This window comes from Alosa pseudoharengus, unplaced genomic scaffold (genome assembly GCF_046254945.1).
Source record: "Alosa pseudoharengus isolate Yale_2024_CS ecotype anadromous, Long Island Sound unplaced genomic scaffold, YU_APseudo_1.1 YU_APseudo_1.1_scf_11, whole genome shotgun sequence".
Taxonomy (NCBI): domain Eukaryota; kingdom Metazoa; phylum Chordata; class Actinopteri; order Clupeiformes; family Clupeidae; genus Alosa; species Alosa pseudoharengus.
Genome location: NW_027468576.1, coordinates 18,903,238 through 18,923,961, shown reverse-complemented (window position 1 = coordinate 18,923,961; position 20,724 = coordinate 18,903,238). Strand labels below are relative to the sequence as shown.

General features: G+C 45.5%; 1 protein-coding gene across 1 annotated transcript in view; it reads left to right on the top strand.

Moving 5' to 3' along the window:
- The window catches only part of fgf22 (fibroblast growth factor 22), a 21,788-nt gene extending 1,385 nt beyond the window's left edge, over positions 1-20,403 (top strand). The window contains exons 2-3 of the mRNA XM_076277078.1: positions 17,339-17,442; positions 20,170-20,403. Coding sequence (XP_076133193.1) covers positions 17,339-17,442; positions 20,170-20,364 — 299 coding nt within the window. The 3' untranslated portion in view covers positions 20,365-20,403. The remainder of the gene's footprint in view (positions 1-17,338; positions 17,443-20,169) is intronic.
- The last annotated feature ends 321 nt before the right edge of the window (positions 20,404-20,724 follow it).

Sequence of the window (20,724 nt, the reverse complement as noted above, 5' to 3'; positions counted from 1 at the left end):
GGCTTCAAAAAACAGGCATCCAGTCGGTCCGTCAGTCGACCATCTTGAGATGGCAGGTGCACAAGGCATGTTAAACACAATGCCTGGGGATAAATCACCCTGATGTGCCTGTCAGCAAAGCGATCCCATGCTTTGCAAGAAATCACCATGGACTGGAATCCGGTGTGACCGTACCTCCCAAAGTGGACCCCCACTATCTGTCATCACCACGACTGGCGCAGAAAATCCCAATTTTCTGGGTGAGCACAAAAGCTGAGAAGTCTGAGTGGGGTTGAAAATCGGAGTGCAGAGTGACCAGGTCAGGATGGGTCGTCTTGGTTGTGAACTGACGTCACTGTGGTGGCCTGTGTGGACTACAAGGAAGAACATATTAACTTGTCCTTTTGATAATGATTTTATTCTGACAGAAAGTGAGTCAATGTTTTGTTTTTACTCACAAAAGCTATACTGCAAGCACAGCTGTGTTCGCCATTGAGGAAATTGAAACGGTTGTGTGACATTTATTAATCTTGCAGGCGGCTATCATGGACAGCTTATAAAGCTTTTAAAAGTGACACACACACACACACACACACACACACACACACACACACACATACACACACACACACACACACACACACACACACACACACACGCGCACACACACACACACACACGCATATGATGTAATTATTGAAGCCAGTGCACAGTTCGGATTTTTGTAGACTTTTATGAACATCACAGAATGGTTCTCCTCAAGCATGCTCTAGACAGAGGACCCTGTTCACCCTGCTCGGTGTGTGTCGTAAAGCTGGATTTTGTAAATCATTCATTCCCATGGTCCCTGTCAGAGCCGCTTAGACCGCACTGCGCTGCGGAGTGGCCTGAGAGAGACCAGCCCCCAGATGCAATCCGCTTACATGCTTCGCCCACCAGGTTCCTCTCATTTCCTGCCCTCGCAATAATAATAATTCCCTCTTCCTCCTCCTCCCCACTCGAGCGAGCGTCTGTATCTGCGACCCCAGAGATGCTAGTCTGCTCTCGGAGCCCCGTCGCTGCCACAGAGGCCATACCTCAAAATTAGGTCTTCATTAGTGTTCGTCTGGCTGCCCCTGTGACATGCACTTCCATTTGCCAGCCGGCAGAGAGACCGCATTACTGAGAGAAATGCCTGGACTGGATGTCATGTTGTTTTGACTGAGTAAGATAGTGGTGAGGGACAGGGCTATTTGTTGTTTTTAATGATGATTTATGAGTCGCTTTGGCACCTTCTGGCTTTGCCGTTCTGCTGAGCTGTATCCAATCGCACACAAGCCACCCTCTGTCGTCGTGTCTCTGCTGTTCTCGCCTTCGCGCTCGGCCGCTCTCGGCCGTGCTCGTGGCCGTGAACCCGCGCCGTTAGGTGCCGTCCACCCTGCCCTCGTTGTAGCCCTGACTGTCTGTCAACACCACTGCTACGCTGCCCAAACAGCCCTCGCCTCGCTTCGCCCCGGCCCTCAACCCCCACTCATTTTTTCCAGTCCGTGCTCCCAACCTCTCAGGTGCAAAAACAGTTGGAATTAGTCAACAAGCCTCTCGGCTAATTGAGGTTGGAAAATATTGTATCAATCCCAGTGGGCTGGTGTCTGGAACAGCCCAGGGAAGACGCGGAGGCTGCGGCTCTGATTCAAGGGGCCCAGAATAGAACAAGAGGTGAATGAGGAGGTGAAAGGGAAGGAATAAGTTCAGATGAAGTAGTTGAGCTTGTGATAAGTAAGCAATCTAGTATTATTTTGGCACTTGTGCTGTACTTTTAAGTACTTTTTCACCTCCCCTAATCATTGAATTTTATGACAAATGCAGGTGTAAATTCCTCAAGTTATTATCCTCTGTGCTGTGCCATGTTTCGGCCCTTTGAAGTTTTTTTTTTCTTTCTTTCTTGTTGTTGTTCATAAAATTCAAACGATATTTATCAGATCTGATTGAGCACAGCATCTGGCAGCCAAGGTAGATATTCAAATGATGAATCTTGCCCCAACCAGATGGATGGTCAGCGATAACCAAGAGGGAGAACAAGAGAGAGTGAGAGAGTGATGAATCACTGGCGCAGGCAGAGGCACGTAACAGGTGTTTTCAAAAATAACACAGAGACGAATGGCTGAGACGAACCATAAAAAAAAAAAAAAGAAATTTCCATCAATTCCTCAAGAGAACGAGTTATGCTGCTGAGTCGTGACAGCCGAGAGGGAACGGCGGTTTACAGGTTGCGAAACGAAGTACACGACATATCCTGTTCCAGGTCACAGGTCGTGACCGAGCAATCGGTGCCGGCAGAAAGAGCCGGGCAGCTGCCGGAGCTGGATCTCACATCAGATGATTATGAGCTGTCGTCGGGAAGGAGCTGAATCACAACACACTGCCCGCTGTCCTGTCTTCCTCGGCCTCTGCCCCAGCCTCAACATCGGCCAGATCCAGTCATGTTGGAAATACATATTCGGTGATTATGCTTGGCCAAGGTTATTTTCTTTTTCATTTTTCATGTCCCAGCTCCTCATGAAATATTGCTGTCAGGCCTGCCAACTCATACGCCTTTTTTCTTTTTTCTCTTCCCCGTTTTTTTTTCCCTTTTTTCTCAACACGTTTGACTATAAATGGACACACTGTTTTGAGTTTTGGGTGTGTGTGGTTGAAGACATCAAACATTTGACTAGGGGCCAGGCAATGACAACGCGTTCAACCTAAGGAAATAAGGTCATGCGACAATCATAGTCAGACAAGTCACTTGCATTAAAATATGGCTGCTTTTGCTATGTGCCAGGCCCCCTCTCACCCCTTCCCTTACGTTCAGCTGTGTTTACAGGCAGTTGTGTCATGTTGACCAAGTTTTCTTTCCTATTCTGCATCTCCCTTTAGATGTTAGTGTTTTTTTCTGTGCCGTGATTTCATAGGTGTGTTTGGCTTGGACAAGGTCCCATGGGAAGAAAACCTCCCATTCCTGTTGAATATATTGTGGAAATTACTTAATACTGGCCGGACAAAGACAAGCCTGTGCATCAAAGAGCAAATGGGATGTTGTTACAATTTTTGTTGTAGTAGTCAAGAAAGGTTGAATGATGTTTTACGATCGCTGGTGCTAATTCACTCTTTTCAAGTCAAACCTTTACTGTACCTATCTACAGACCTCATTTCAGGTCAGATCAAAGATCACTGATGAGAAGAGAATTGAATCAAGTGGAGAAGAATTGCCCGACTCAAGCAAATGAAGACTTGGAACTTCTTCCCGAACTCTATCACTGTTTAGGTGATTTTAAGCTAACCCTATGTGGGGTCAGAGGGGACATTACTGCTTTCTGTGGGACACAATAAAGTTAAGAGAGAGAGAGAGAGAGAGCAGTGGGACTGGTCGTTATCCAGTGGCTCATTAGAACGTCTGTAAGCTCTCCACCAAGACTCTCCCAATCTAAAGGGGCTTCACCGAGCACGTTAGTGCCAAAACTTGGGGAAAATCCCACGAATCCTGCCTTTTAATCCTTCCGAATAAGGACAGCGGCCTTGGCTTTAGTGGGAAATGTTGAAAATCAATCCCTTGCCAGCTGTTCCTGGCATTGAAGAAGGAAAAGGGGAGGGGAGGGTGGGGGGTGACACACACACCCTGGGAATGTTGGGGATGGGGGTGGGAAGTGTGGCACTACTGCGCTAATTAGCCTTGTAACGACGTAGCTTGATATCATGAATAGTGTGGGGGAAAAAGTGTAGCAATTAGCCACTAACAGCCCCGTCTGGCCCTGGCTTCTTTCTGCTTCGGCAGGGTTCATCAGCAGGTTTATTGAGCCCGCCTGGCTCCCTCAGGCTGTCTCTTTCTCCCTGTATACACGGCTTATTTCAATTCATTGCTCAAGAGATCAAGCTAACACTGTCCTAACTATTCAAAAACGTTGCATGTGAGTAAAGAATACTAATTCGGTAATGTGTTCTATGCGTTCAAAAAAAAGTAACATATACACAGATACAGACCTACACTACATTCAGGCAAACAGCATATGTGTCTTGTAATTAGTGATGTAGACTTAGGTTGGTAAAAGTAAGTGACCCGAGGCATAAAGACTGGCAAACCATTTGAGGCCTATGATTCGTGTCATTTGAAGTGCCTTCTCCGTGGCTGCCCTATGAAAACAGCTTGAGATTGAGTACATGCTGAGCCAAGCACGAACACTTGGAGAAAAATTGCGCCTGTATCATATTTTGCACACAGTGACAGGCCTTAAGGATGGTTGTTATTGGTGTTATTACAACCTTTTTGTGAAAGACATAAAATAGGTATTAATTAGATCAACTGGGATTGGGAACCCCGCTGCAAATATTACTCATGCAACCCCATATGCTGAGCATCATCTGCCAAAGGAAATATTCTCACCCGGACTCAGCCTGACATTTAACTCATGCAGGGCAGACGCTCGCCCAACATCTAACAAAGAAGAAAGTAATGGTAGACTGACTGCAATTCCGATGGTTGTATTAAGGAAGACGTGTTGTTATTCATTTGTCCTGTTGTAAAATATGCAGATATGTTTGTTGTTGACCACAAACACACCACTGAGTAATTATACTGATTTCCGTTTAAGTAAAGTAAATGGCAATCAGTATAACTTAATAACTGCTGATATTATCTTTTAGTATCTTTTAATACCTTTCTAATGAAAGGCAAAGAAAATCTGACTTTGATACAAGGAGTATAGTACAATGGCTGAACTTGACCTGTTCGCATCCCCACTCACACTGAATACTCATATCTTCTTAATCTAGATAGATACTTTATTGATCCCCAGGGGAAATTCAAATCTAGAGTCATTATCTATAAAACACCATAAAACGGTTTGTGAAATGTGGTTTTAATCTTCTGTAAGGTCTGTCTGAGCCTTCACGCCCTGATGTGTGTGTGTGCGACGACAAATGCAAAACAGTTTGTCCTTCTGCTTTCCTAATTCAAATTAATTAGCATATGTGAGGAGGCAGGCAGGTAGCCCAATATACAGTAACTTGGAACAAAGTTACCTAGAGCACAGTCCCTTTCGTCACATTCACAATTCTCTCCAGCATTACGCTTCTTTTATGTCTAACTTATAACTACGTCTCTGTACTCTCTCTGACTGTGTGTGTGTGTGTATGTGTGTTTGTGTGTGAATGCATGCTTGAGTGTTTGCATACCTGGTGTGTGTGTGTGTGTGTGTGTGTGTGTGTGTGTGTGTGTGTGTGTGTGTGAGAGTGTGTGTGTGTGAGTGTGAGAGTGTGTGTGTGTGTGTGTGTGTGTGTGTGTGTGTGTGTGTGTGTGTGTGTGTGTGTGTGAATGCATGCTTGAGTGTTTGCATACCTGGTGTGTATGTGTGTGTGTGTGTGTGTGTGTGTGTGTGTGTGTGTGTGTGTGTGTGTGTGTGTGTGTGTGTGTGAATGAATGTTTGAGTGTTTGCATACCTGGTGTGTGTGTGTGTATGAGTGTGTGTTCCTGATATCATCCATCAGACCTGAAATAGATGTTCCGCTACTGTACCTCTGCAGATGGTTAACGAGGGCCACAACTCATCCAGGAAGTAACTACAGCAGTGTATGTGCACGAGGACACAGCAGCTTAACAACACATTCCACAGGGCCACGTCTCTGTCTGCCACCACTGCTGTTGTGTATACCTCTCTGTTGTTCTGCATGCTCTGCTTAACATTCGTGATAATAAAAGCATATCAGAGAGATAGGATAAATGCTTTTAAGTGTCGACCTGAAGGTGAGTCATGGCAGATAGTGAGAGGGTGGAGGGGTGATGGGTGTGGGGAGCGTGAAACAGCCTCCTGGCAGAAACAGTGGGCTGGAAAAACCCTTGTGGCCCTGCAGCCAACCGTAGCCAGGCATCCCTAGAGACTCTCTTTCTATTTCTTTATTTATTTCAAAGACAGAAAAAAAATAGGCTTATCTATATTCACAGGCTACTGCTTAAGCTTTGATCGTGACAGTTGCGCCAGCTCCACTGCCAGACTGGATGATGGGAGTGAGGTGGCAGCGTGGGGTGGGGTGGTGACGGGTCGGCCGGAGCTTGGGTGTTCTCTGTGCAGCCACCCCTCCACCCTCACCCCCTGCCCCCAGCGGTGGATAGTATTAGGGTCAGGGCCTTTGGCCAGTGGAGCAAGTGACAGCCCTGACAGGCCGCTTGATTTCCCTCTTGTGCAGCCTGTCACCTCCCTGTCTGCCCGTCTCATTTTAATAATGTAAATACAATGGGGCCAAGGCCAGGGCAGGCTGGCTACTCCGTGTCATATTCACCCACTGGAACCCTGCGTCCGAGCTGCCCGACTGGGCACCAAAGCCCTTCCACCAACCAGACCCTCACCACCTCTGCCACCACCACCGCCTCCGCCACTTCACCCACTCCACCCCTGCCCTCCCCTCATGTGCCAGTGCCGTACTTACCCACGGGCACTAGGAAGTCTCGAATGTAAAGGAAATCGGGGGGAAATCAACATGATTCAGTCAAACACTGTGCAAGAACGTCTAATAATTTGCATGGTAAATATAAGCTGTGTGTTTTGGGCGGAAGCGTGCAATTCGAGCTGACAGATCCCGCCCAGGTCTCAGATGTGGCCATGTTTGAGTTACCGCTGTTTTTCCGACAAGCAAACTGAAGATGAAGGTAAGGGTATGGTAAACAGTCCTTGTTATTTTTTCCTTCCCCCATTTTGGTTCTGTTTTAAGTCAGTACTGTGTCTGGGGCACCACAACCAGCTGCAGATGCAGTGACGCCGCCCGCATGCAAGCTAATGGCACCCAGGAGTGACCTCACCCGCTGGCCTTTTGATAGAAAAGTGCAGGAAGCTGCAGAAGCCGTGAGTCAGTGAGTGCTCTGGCGAATCTGCTTGTAACTATCTGCGCCGGGCCTTTGATAGCGCTCTCGCTCTCCCTCGTTACGGATGTGATGCATGAGTTGGAGGCTCTCCACTCCTCCCGTGCTCCCTTGATTAAAAGAAAAAGAAAAGGTTTTCCTCCTGGGTAGGGTTTGGTTTCGGGCCCTTCACTGCCACACAGGCTCCGGCCAGACGACTAGACCGCCACTTCGTTAACCCTTTTCGCCTTGCCGCCCCTCCAGAGTGGGGTTGGGGTGGGGGTTGGAGGGGTCATGCACTCCAGATCTGAAAGTTTCCCTAAGGCCATCAGGGTGATTGTGGCCTAATTTTCCATGCAAGAGCTTGTTAATGGGTTGATTGATGTTCCGTTACACGGTTTAGAGACGAACCTGATGTTTACAGCCGCCGAGAAACGTGCGCCGAGACTAAACGGCGGGGAGCCCACCCATCATAAACACATACTTCCGGCACCTGATTACCCAGAGGAGGATCTCGCTGCTGGTCCTGTTTATCTGTGTTTTTCCCCTTGTCTGGCCTATGGCTGTTGTAACCTGCATTCAAGCAGCTGTCACTTGGAGGGGTGGTGCGTGTGAGTGTGTGTGGACTTTGTCATAATGAGTCACATGTAATTCGGTCGTGCGATAAGATGGCTGTCACCATATGATTCGCCGGCTTCAGTGCAGTGGTTTTCCAGTATATCAGCATTTGTAGATCACAGGCACACTTGCATCACATTGGACCTGAGGCCTGTTGACGGTAAAAATATCACCTTAATCTTAAGTCGTAATTAGTTCATGAAACACTTCCGAATGGTTCTTGCTTTGCTGAGCTGTCTAAATGACATGCCTGAGTGGGGTGAAGGAACTTTATATGTGCCTCAAGTACAGGAAATGCATTCTCTTGGAAAATCAACCCGTAAAATACTTCAATCTAATGTCTTTTTTTCATGCCCGGGCATACATTAACAGGCATACATTAACAGACATACATTAACAGACATCAACCAAACAACAGTTCTATCTGTATTCTATGCCACATCGTGAGGATGGGTCCTCTCTCCACCCCCTCCCCCGCAGTGTCGGGGCTGACCAGGAGAAAGCCACACAGGCCACACAGGCGGGTCATTATCCAGACCAAACCCTGGTCTGTGAGTTGCTCGTGAGCCAAGCATTATTCATGAATGACAGAGCCGTCTGTGTCGGTGGGGTTGGGATGGGGTTGGGGTTTGGTGGGGGGTGTGGGGGTGGTTAGAGTGAGCAGGCAGTCTGTCGGAGTGGATGAGGGGGTGCGGTGGGGAAGGGGGGAGGGGGGTGCCTCGGCGCGCCGGGGCCGAGCGTTTTTGTCCCCGGCTGACCCCGTGCTCTCCAGCGTGGCCCCTGCGCTCCTCACCTGGTCCGTCAGTGCACCGGAGCGTAATGGGATACCTGTCATTTGCTTTAATGGCCTTTGAAGGACCAGGCTAATCCCCTGAGCACTTATTCAGCGTCGCATAAAAGAGGGAGGGTGGTGGGGTAGAGAACAGTGTGTGTGTGTGTGTGGGGTGGGGTGGGGTGGGGGTGGGTTTACTAGAATGCTGGGGCCTTGAAACTGTACCAGCTCGGAATTGTGTGTGCGAGAGAATGTCGGGGCCCGCGCGGAGCCAGGCCAGAGCAGAGTGAGTGTGAGAATCGTCTTTCACCTGCGCAGCGAACCATTTACAGTCGCCGAGTCGCTTACCCTCCCGCCCGCTCGTCTGTCCACCCCGCCGGCCCTCCCACCGGCCCCAGCGCTCCATTCAGAAATCGGGGGGCAAATGGAGGGACATTTTCACATCATTGTTTCCAACTTTGGACCAGCGGCCCCCAGTAAAGGAGCTGCCATGGTAGCCGGGGTCCATTTGCACCTTAAAGCCGAGGCCAAGTGAATGGGTCATATACAACGACATGGTAAAGCCCCGGACTTCAGACAGACGTTTGTGGGCAGGGAGGGACAGGTGTTTTGTATTAAGGGCGGAGAATGTTTATGAGATTGGATGGCGAACGCTGTGCACACACTCTTAAAGTTTATTGAGTATGACAATGTCAGAAACTTGTTTCTCTAAGGGATGATGTTTAAATCACTCAACCATATGTGAGTTATAAAAAATAAGGCAAAAAGGAGTTTTGAAAATAGTTATTTTCGATGCCTCTCCACAATTCCTCAAGCACAGCTAAAAGGTTTTCTTTTGTTTATGAAGAGGTGTCCAACCCCACCCAACATGACACACGACACACCAACAAGTAACTACTGAAGCCGCCACCTTTTGTTTACTTGTCCACTATCATACTAGGTGTGTCGTTGCTATCACTTTTTATTGGTCACTTTTTAAGAGAGGAGATGATTTTGCAATTGTGCATTTGGCACACTTAAATTATCGTACGATAATTTAGAGCTTTGTTCTGCTATTATCTTGATCTTGAAGAGGGAATAAAAAAGTCATGATAGATGATGGATATAAAAGCGTTAATCAGTGCCAGACTAGCTTCAGAGTCCCAAGTCACCAGCGACCTGGGATGCTATCGGACCCACCACTGTTATGACCACCCCAGGGGTCGCTGGAATGTGGGAACAAAGGCGGAAATCAGGGCAGGCAATGAATTAGCCTGGCCAGGTCCTTTTCTTCCCATTCTCTGGGCTGCCATTTGTCTTGTTGTTCGTCGGGCTGGGCTACTCACTAGAGAAATCGTCCCAGCACACACACACACACAAACGCAAAAAAATGTCCTGTGCCCTACTTATTTATGATGAAGCACATATAGGCCATTGTTAGTGCCGATACTGGCACCTGTATTCTGTGAGGTGTCGTGAAAGATTGCCTCCTCGGGAATGTCCCTTTGATGCCTGTGGTCCTTCTGAGTATATCAGGTTCGGCTAAATCACTTTTTACTCGGTGGGACAAATGACACTGCTACTAAAAATAACAGCTCTTACTGAGAATGTTTATTCTAATTCAGTGATGGTCCTGGAATAGGATGGTGGCAGCAAAAAAATAACAAAAAAATCTCAATTCCAAAATCCACCACTTGCCTCATTTCAAATAGGAGGTATTTATTCATGTTTATTACATCAGAGGTCAAATAGGAGGTATTTATTCATGTTTATTACATCAGAGGTCAAATAGGAGGTATTTATTAGTTTTCATTACATCAGAGGAGAAGTCAAAGGAAAATCATGGCACTGCATTTTTAAACACAAAATACATGTGGCAGTTCAAGAAATGTATCAAGTACTTTGCCTAAGAGGTGCATGTGTGTGTGTGTGTGTGTGTGTGTGTGTGTGTGTGTGTGTGTGTGTGTGTGTGTGTATATGCCTATATGAGTGAGTGAGTGAGTGAGAAAGAGAAAAAAAGAGAGAGGAGGAGGAGAGGAGATGGGAAAATGCTCCTCACAGGAGACGTGTCTCGGAGACCTTTTGGGTGAGATGAATAAATCATCCATGCCTTCTGAGGCTTAATAGGTATGATGCATGTCCGGAGACATGCCTGGAGGCCCACAGCTGTGGCGGGCAGGGGCTAACCTCTCCGTGTCTCTGGAACACGGGCCTAGGCAGTCACAGGCCTGTTAAACACACCGTAAACTCCAGGGCGAAATGTACCAGCACCAGACACACTCATAAACAAACTGGCCCATCGAAAACCGGCTGGCCGCATGGATAACATAACACCACCGAACGGCTTTCATAATTAAAAATAGAAGCACCTAAAATATATTTTTTTCAAGGATAGGCAGAGAAGTGCTCCGTGGCAGCAGGACATGGTGGGAGATGTGTTGAGCCCTTCATTACAGCTGGACGACCGTGCAGCTGTTGAGTCCGAGGGCAGCACTTCCAGTAAAGGACCAGTTCTGTCCCAGAAGTGCCACGCTGATGCTTCATAGAGGATTGGGTTTCACGGCAGTGTTCTGCAAAAAGCTGTAATCTCAGAGGTGGTATCACATCCTCTGCACAAGAATTTGAGAATTATTAATCTTTCAGTAAATTCACTCTATTGGAGCTATTCAGCTCAAGCATCCTAAAAAGATCTAATCATTAAAAGCCATTGGGGCACCTGTTTGTGAGAGCATGTCTGCTAAATGGGGCTATGGATATTTGGGTGCTGTCAAAATGATGAGAAAGGGGATATCTAACAGCATATCAGCTTGTTACTTCAAAATAGCCTTTTTGGTAAGACTGAATAGGCTTTATTTATTTAGAATACGTAATGTAAGTAGAACAGAAAGCCATATTTTTTTTTAATTGCGCAACAAGATACTTCATAGCCATTCTTATTGAATGCTTACACCTGAACTTGTCACAGTGGCATTGAACCATGCACATCCTCAACTATTAACCTTGGCAGTAGGCAGTTTAGTTTCTGTTGAACAGATAATTAAGCTGTTGTTTCTGAAGCAGAATTCTGCATTGAACATTCATGTCGTGTGGATGCATTATTTTGCTTTTGATGCTAATTGATTCAGCAGCCTGTATTCTGTGTTCTCTAGTGTTTATCTGAACTGTAACAAATTAGAGGTGTTGTGGATAGATTTTGTTGACATAAAATAAAAATGCCTCTGGACTACTCCAGATGGTGTAACTCTTGAGGACATGATAAATAAACAGTGACCCCCCAATAATACTATGCACTTTACATACTTTGGTTTTCTGTTTCCGCTCTCTCTGTATTTGTTTATTTATATGTCCAGACTCTCTAAAATGTCAACAACAAATACATTAAAAAAACCTCAATTAAGAACTAACATGCACAGAGGACACACAAACAGTTCTGAACTTTTTTAACCTTCTTCTACATACCATCAATAAAGTTCTAAAAGCATAAGGTAGATATGCACAATACATTCAGTTATTATTTTGGTATTTATGTGTTTTGTGGTTTTGTAATAACATCTCACTTCTACAGCTATACAAAATGACTGACTTAAAGGAAGATTTGCAAATCTATCTCCCAGCTTGAAGTCACAAACAATCTGAGAACTCATCACTGAAATGATTTTTTGATTGGACCGAGACACAATGGAAACTAAAGTTAACTAACTTGAGGTTAAGCTCTCCCTCCTTACATCTAATCTTCCCATTTCACCCTCAGCCTTCTCACAAAAGACGGGGACCTGAGGGGTCTAAAAGCCCTACATTTTTTTTTATAAGAAAGCAATTAGAAAGGGCCAAGAGGGGGCCATTGTCCGATTCCCTCTTTTTTAACCTAAGGCTCGAGCTCTGATGAGGCGGCCATCACAAAGTCACTACAGCCATCGATTTGTTGATTATATTAACTTGGTCAGTGGGAGAGCAGAGTGGTACTTCAGATAAAAATATCTAACTTTTATTGTCTCTAATGGCTTTGAATTTGTTTAATCAAAATTATATTTTAAAAACAATATTGTATAATAATAATTGTATAAAGTTAGCTATAGAACTGAAAACCCACAGCAGAATCAAAGTACAAATCAAAGTATAAATCGTTAGTACATAATAGATGCTCACAGATATTGTGTGCAGCATTTGAAATAGTCCAAATGCACTTGGCCATTAGTTTGAACACTACTCGCTCGAGGCGTGGTGATGGGTAACCCAGGAAACAGGCCACACAAAGTAACCTGAAACAGTTGTTCCCAAACCAGCATCAAGGTGTTCAAAGTGGTCGTGACTGATGTCGCCATTGTCTTCAACCTCTACCCACACACACACACACACACACACACAGGCCTATGCTCTCGTCTGGAGAGCTTCGTGGAGGTCAGATCAGATCAAAGGTGCTGGTCACAGCCATTAGGCCTAACAGTGAAGAACCGACATGAAAAGCTTGTGTTTTGAAAGAAGAAGGAAAGAAGGGGAAAAAACAACAGGGCCCTTTCCATTTAAAAGCAAAGCAAACTGTGAAATAATTGAAAAGGTATGTCAATCAAGAGCAGCCGCCCCGCTGGAGCCCTCCGATTCCCAGGCTCTCTCCCGGCGAAGCAGCGGGCCGTGGAGGGCTACTGGAGGGGGCAGCCCGAGAAATTAAAGAGCCAGCGAGAGAAAGGGAAAAGAGAAAGACTAGGGGGGAAAGAGCTGGAGAAATCTTTGCTTCCCTCTTTCACTCCACTCTCCCCTTTCCCCTTCTTTTAATTGTGGTGGGAGGGACCTTTTTTTTTTGGAGGTGGAAGGGGGGGGGGGGGGGTGAGGTTGGGGTTGTGGGGTTGTACTGGGGAGGCTTTGGTTTGGGGGATGGGGGTGGGGGGGGGGGGTCAACAAAAAGCCTAGTCATTAAGAAGACCCCTGTCTCCATCTACTACTCAGGTGTGTAACAAAGACTTATTGGGAACAAAGGGGCGGTTTGAAGGCAACATCATTTTATGACCCACCACCACCCCCCACCCCCATCTCCATCCTACATACCCACCATCCTTCTCTACCCTCCCCTTGTTACTAGCACCAAGCAGCCTTACTCTCTCTCTCTCTCTCTCTCTCTATCCCCTTCTCTTTTAACCATAATTTTGACAAAGGGAACCCCATGAGGGTTCTCTTTTCTCTCTCCTTCCTTTTTTTGTGCTTTTTTTCCAAGGTCAGAAAAGGCTGAATGATCTGACGATGGGCTCACTTCCAAAAAGCGGAGAAGAAAGAGAAAGAGAAAGAGTATAAAGACTAGGCAAAGGGCTTGTTCGTTGCTTTTTCAAAAAAAAAAAATCCCATAGAAGATGGAAAAGTGGTCAGTCCACACTTGACTAGGTGCGTATAGAGCAGGATTTGCTTGTAATAGCAGCGTCGGCTTATTGACAGCTTTGGCCAAAACATGTCAAAGGTTAACAGATTTTGCCTGGGGGTGAAGGACAGAAATACTCACTCTATTCAGAATCTCTCTCAAACCTGAAAGGAGATAAAAAAAGACTTTGAATTATTGTGTCAGTAAGCTGCGAAATAAGTTGCCATTTCATTGCTTTCCTTTACAGCTCACCACACAGCAAACTAATAGCCTAACATATATTACAGCTCAGTTGTATTAAAAATGGATATTTCAATATATTTCACTGATTATTTTCTTCACTATTAAGAGCAATTCAGGTGATGCAGCAATGCAGTTTAACCTGAGTCCCTTTGCAAGTGCAAACATTAAGGCTATGCATGTGTGAAGTCCAGCCCTAGCGCTACCAGGGGCCCTCAAGTGGTGTGACCTGAGGACTTTAGCATGTAAGGTCAGATAGTTATACTTAATACCTTGAATACCACAGTCGTCTCTGGGCTTTTAGCACAATAGAGCGAATTTTCAAAGGGGGACTAAGATTAATATGGGCCTAACTCGCTTTTGTTGGTGTTTTCTCAAGCATCACAGGCCTGAGCCCTTTTCTCCAAACAAGGCAAAATCCCCACCTCATCCATCCCCTTAGATCTTTTTCCCCTCTCCAGGAAGCCATGTTGTCATGTATAGATGTTTCATTAAAAGGAGTCGAACCCATTAGTCCATTGTCATGGCTGTTTTATGTTTCACAGAAGAATTGGGCATATACCCTACAACATACTCAGTTTTCAGCAAACCAAAGTGATACCCTAGCAGGAAAAAAAAGTTTTTTTTTCTTCTCACCTCTTTTCAAGAGCCCTTTTTCTAGTGCATCACTGAATGCTTTCATCTTCACTTGGCTGTTTAGGACCCTAAAAGGCCTCCCTTTTTAACCACTTGACACTTGGGTGACTGACTTTACCTTGATGGCTAATCCATAATACCTGGCATCAACTGGCACCCAAGATTACAAAAAGAATTCTTTAACTTGTTGACTGTGTTTTATTTATTTATTTATTTTACAGATGCCAGCCAACTTGATTTACAGACAAAGGCACCTCCTCTCCTGCTGGTTTAAACACAGTCTCACAGTCTGAGAATGACACGTATAGTCACGCGTGGCTGCTCTGCAGTTACCCGCGCCCCTGGGCTACCGGAGATAGATCGTTAGCAGCCGTAGCCACAGCAGCAGCAGTGGAGACAGTGACACTTTCAGGCACCAGAAGTTTTCATTTGACGGGACAGATCCCATTAAACATTATGAAAGCCCCATGGAGTCGGCAGCAGCCTGGGTTTAATTGCTTATGAGGTGCTCGCACGCTCCCACCACGTGCAACCCCCCCCCCCCCCTCCTTGGATGTTTGTAAACACGACAGGCAAATTGTATGTTTGTGTCCAAAGTGACAAGATGCAGGGACATAAGACACTGTGGTGTAGGCTACTTGAGCTTAGTGTCGTTAGTGCAGCTGCTGTCGCTTGATGGGGAGGGGGGTCACTTCGCTTGGCTGTGCGTGTCAGAGAAGAAAGAGGCTCAGAGAGCGCCGTGTTTATTTACCTTCTATATCTTTCCCCCTTCTTTCTTTCTTCCTCTCTTTCTTCCTCTCTCTCTCTCTGTCTGAGAGGGGTGACCTCACCTGACAAGCATGGGGGAGAAGACCATTTGCTTCTGTTGTGCATCTGGCGAGTGAAAGAGGCAGCTGAGCGCTACGGCATTAACTTGCGAATGAGGGCAGTCTACAGATTAGTCTAAAGATCATTCTGCAGTGCCCACATCCCATAGGGACAAGCACCAACCACACCCTACTAACAAGCTGCAATTTTTGAAATTTAAGCTGTTGTATTGACTGGAAATGTAGCCACTTGTGTATCCCTGCGCAGTGAGTCAAGGTGATGGTGTTCTCAAGCTGGCAAAGGGCCTTTGCAACTTGCTGGCATTACTTTTAACATATTTATTAACTGTGGCCACTGTGCCAAGTAAATGTTGTTTTTAGATTTTCCTTGGGTCCTTTTTTAAAACAGTCTGGTCTCGAGTAAACACAGCCGAACTGCGAGCACGCGGTGAGGCTTGCACCTGCTCTGCCCCCGGTGTGAGCATTTATTTTTCATCTCTGAACGAGTCTATCCGGAGTCCCGGTGCGGGAGTGGAAACTCGGCCGGCGCTGGCTCAGGTGCTGGGCTGCCCGCTCCATGGGGGTTGGAGGGAGGGTTGGGCTGCGGGCTTGAGCTAGCCGGGTCTCGTGTTTGTGGCTTCTGGTTCATTTCCCTACTGACTCTGGGTCAACAGCTCATTCAGCACCTCTATGTGTTGGTGTATGCACAGTGCCTGTCCAAAGGCAATAGCCCATTTGTTAGCACTGTTCCTAGTTTTTGGTTATTTAGAAGGGTACCTGAGTGAGAGGCAGAGAGAGAGAAAGAAAGAGAGAGAGAGAGCAAGTTAGAGAGAAAGTGTAAGCAAGACAGAAAGAGAGAGAGAGAGAGAGAGCAAGTTAGAGAGAGAGTGTAAGCAAGACAGAAAGAGAGAGAGAGAGAGAGCAAGTTAGAGAGAGAGTGTAAGCAAGACAGAAAGAGAGAGAGAGAGAGAGCAAGTTAGAGAGAGAGTGTAAGCAAGACAGAAAGAGAAAGAGAGCTGTTCCACAGCATGTTCTTGCTTTAAAATTGACTTCTATGGGTGTATGGAACAACATGCCTCAAGATCAGATAGTCCCTCATATCAGGGTGTCTTTGAAGATGAGACTGACTGAATATAAAGTCAAGCGCAAGTTATCTAAGAGAGCTTCACGTCCAGCAATTACCTCCTATTCAAACTCTTAAGGGGCGGAGAACACCAGGTCCTCTCGAAAAACAGTTTTGTCTGTCATCTTCACAATGCGTCTGGTTCCCTCTGTGTAGACTAAAGCCGACTCAAGAAGACCACACCAAAGAGAGTTTGTCCCCAATCACTGTCCACAAGCCACCCTTATTTCTCTGTGCCACCACCACTTCTTTCAAGGGTCTGAACTGAGCACAAGTGCGCTGTGGTGGCTATCAACCTGCTTTATCTCGACAGCAAAACAAGATGGAGGCTCATCTGGGCAGACTGTCAGGTGTGGAATGATTCCACTTTGGTAGCCAGCCTCCCTGCTCTGCAGACTGGAACTTTCTGTGGCTGGGTTCTCCTCTTTTGCATAATGCATTTTCCTTTCTAGATGGCAGAGTGCTAGTCTGGTGCATGGACGGATGCACTCCAACAAAAAACACAAGGCAGCATGAGCCATTTGCATCTCAAAGCATGGGCAACTAACATGAGGGAAAGACAAAGACATTCATGATGTTATAATAGTGTGTCTCTGCAGGATTCACTGTTTCGGTGTTGTGTTTCAAACCTGACAGCACAATAATCCCCCCCCCCCCCATTAAATTGACTGGACGGTAATTTGCTGTGGATTTTATAGAGCAGACTGTCCTTTGCAATGACCCAAGCGTTTGTTCTTTGGATTCCTTCTTCCTCATGTATTTCACCTTGGGCAATCACTAAACACTGTCGTGCATATCCTCTTTTCCTTGTCTTGGGGAATCACTAAACACTGTCGTGCATATCCTCTTTTCCTTGTCTTGGGGAGAGTAAAAAATATACATCTCCAGGGTCTACGGATGCCTGGTTTCCTAATCGGTAATGATAGAGTCGCTTTTGATGGGGAAACTCCACTCGTCCACCACTCTAACAGAGATTTCTCTTCCCTCTTTTTTCCAGGCCTGATGGAAATCCGATCTGTCAGTGTGGGAGTTGTCGCCATCAAATCTGTCAGCACGGGGCTGTACTTAGCCATGACCAAAAAGGGCACCCTCTTTGGATCGGTAGGTGCATTTCCAGACCTTATTAAGACATTTACTGACATGACATTATTAAGAAACATTTTACAAGTGTCATCCATCCTACATGCAGAATAAGCCTCATCTGCACCTGTTCTTTTTAACTATATGTCCCTGTGAGGATTTTGAGATCTGGTTGTAACCCAAGGTGTGTCAACCGCACCTGTGCCAGACTAGGGCCAGGACTGTACTAGAGTCAGATGTCCCCTGGGGGTACACACACACACACACACACACACACACACTGAGAGAGAGAGAGAGAGAGAGAGAGAGAGAGAGAGAGAGAGAGAGAGAGAGAGAGACACTATCACAGTCACAGTAACAGGGATCTTGTAGCATCCCTCTTTTCATACATCTCAATGAAAGCAGTGCTAGCCAGTGATTTGCTACTTTTGACATATGTTTTTAAAGTCAGCTTTTGGTATATCATCTACTAATTAATTTAGATGATATGGTTGTGTGAAGGGCAGCTGCTGTTCCCACTGTTTTCACATGTTTATCATTCAACTGACACTGACTGAAGATGTGCAGCACAAATAAGGGGCCAATGGAAAAAGGGTTCAAATTGGCTTCATTTGTCTATTGAAATCTTACGGGGTGGCTCTGTCAATTTCTTTTAACATTATGTCTAAAGTGCCAAATTTAAACACCTTTTATCTTATCGGCTAGTTTAAGGTTCTGTACTGCTTCTTTATGGTAACATTAAAGCTCACAATATTATACATTAAAACAGCAAGGCTGTTGTTACAGTTTTGCATGCTACTTGTCAATAGCAGCTAGCCACTAACCCTATTAACTACGCATTTTCACAACTTGATCTCATACTAGCAGTCTGTTTACTGTACCTGCTGTGATAAGATGACGACAACTAGGAAATGAAAGTGACAACTAGGACAGCATGGTTTTCCCTACCTGAGGGCAGATAAGGCAAGTTCGGTAACACTTTACTTGATGGGTGAGTTCATAACACATTCATAGCAGCTGTCATAAACTGCACATAAAGCATTCATGACTGTTTCATGAAACATGACTCAACATTCATACCAAACCTTTCATGAATGTGGAAGACGGAACGACGACAACTTGTCAAAATAAAAGTCCAACAATCACAAAGCAGCATTGCCATTTTTGTTCCAAACCTCTTACCTTATCACGTCACATCTGAGTCAATGGGCTACTCCAGTGCCAAAAAGACAGAACATGGTCAAGCAAATCATTTTTGTTTCATAAAAATGTATTTGTTTTATGATGTAACCTTTGCAGATGATTTATCATCTTTTGCTACTGGGAATGTCCAACCGTCCAGGTTACACAAATGCGGGTCAGCTGAATGTAGTAGCGGGTCAGCTGAATGTAGTTTACCTCCCAGTGTTAAACTCAATGATTACGAATACTTCACAAATTGTATAGTAAAGTGACATTCGATGTAGACTTCATAAGATATTCATGAAATATTTACAAAGGCTGGAGAGAAAAACAGCAATGCTGCTTTGTGATTGTTGGACTTTTATTTTGACAAGTTGTTGTCATTCTGTCTTCCACATGCATGAAAGGTTTGGTATGAATGTTGAGTCATGTCTCATGAAACAGTCATGAATGCTTTATGTGCAGTTTATGACAGCTGCTATGAATGTGTTATGAACTCACCCATCAAGTAAAGTGTTACCGCAAGTTCTTATAGCATCCCCTTCTGAATCACACCTTAATGAGAGTGCACCTGAGGAACCCCCATTAGCTGATCTTATCTTAAGGAGGGCAGTGTGATGGCTTGCTGATAATCATCTGTGATGTAAGCTAAACCACAGCTTACTGTAGTCATCATCTCGGTTCAATTCATCCATTCTCACTGATAAGAAGAGTAAATCACCAATAGTAAAAGCAGACTTAAATTTGTAAGAACTAGGTAAGTTTGCAGTCTTCAAGGACAAACATTATACAACTACCTGACTGCTCCATGGCAACGGCACAGAGGTTGTGTGAAAAAGCAACATTTGAAATGATTGAAACAGCAGTAGGCCTAGGGAAGAGACTCTTATCAAAAAAAGTCTTGACAGTTCATAAAGCTGATCTTTATACAGTCAATACAATAAGTGACGCTGCTAGAAAATTTGGGCCCTATGACAGACAATAATTCTGGGGGCCCTCCTGATAATATATAGGGGGCGGGCCCCTTGTCAGTGCTACCCCCCCCCTTAGCGGTGCCCCTCTTTTACTTGCATGTTGAAGTGCCGCTTTAGAATGAAATTCATGCACTCTTTACCACATAAACTCATAAATTCTTTACCACATATTTATCATGCACGTATAGTGCATAACAAGAGTGATTCCTGTAATTAACAGATCTTTTCATATGAGGAAGCACAGAAAGAATTTGTGCTCAGGTCTGGCTGTGGTCCAGGCCAGGGCCGGATCCGGCTCAGTGTCAAAGAGCTATCAGGGAGGTCATCAGGGCCCTTTATGGCAGTGCTTGTCATTACTCCATGTGAACACACTTGGAATAGGATCCCATGTAGAGGGGTCACATCCGGAGCACTTGTATCTCTGAGCCCATCTCTGACCTTTGACCTGACTCGTTGAGGCAGGTCAGGACTGATTGTCCAAAAGGCCCTGTACTCACTGCCCCCGTGTAACCTCTCTGTCTGTCTGACTCTTTCTTTTTTCTTTCTCTGCCTCTTTCGTCCTTTTCTTCTGTTTTCCTTTCTTTTCTTTCAGCCGCGGTACAACCCCAGCTGCAAATTCAAGGAGCGGATCGAGGAAAACGGCTACAACACGTACGCCTCGCTGCGCTGGCGGCACGGCGGCCGGCAGATGTTCGTGTCGCTCAACGGCCGCGGAAAGCCCCGCCGGGGACACAAAGCCCGCAGGCGGCACCCTTCCACCCACTTCCTACCCATGATGCCTACGTAATTACCCACCCACCTACCCCGCCCCAGGCCCCGAAGTGGCTCATCCCATCCCTCACATATTAGTGTTGTCATCATCATTGCTGTTGATACTCTTATTATTATTATTATTATTATTATTATTATTATTATATATTTGTTATGCTATTATGATGTTACTATTGTAAGCCCTCTCCCTTGTATGTACATTTGTTGGGGCTTTGTGTTTGTTTGTTTGTTTTTACCATATTATGCTTAGTGTGGTCACAGTGGAGTTACCTTTAAGTTATTCTCCCTCTGCCCCTGTGTATGCCTTAGTAAGGCAGCTGAAAAAAAAACATGTATAAAACACAGTTTACTTGTAAATATTATGGTGTTCATCCCT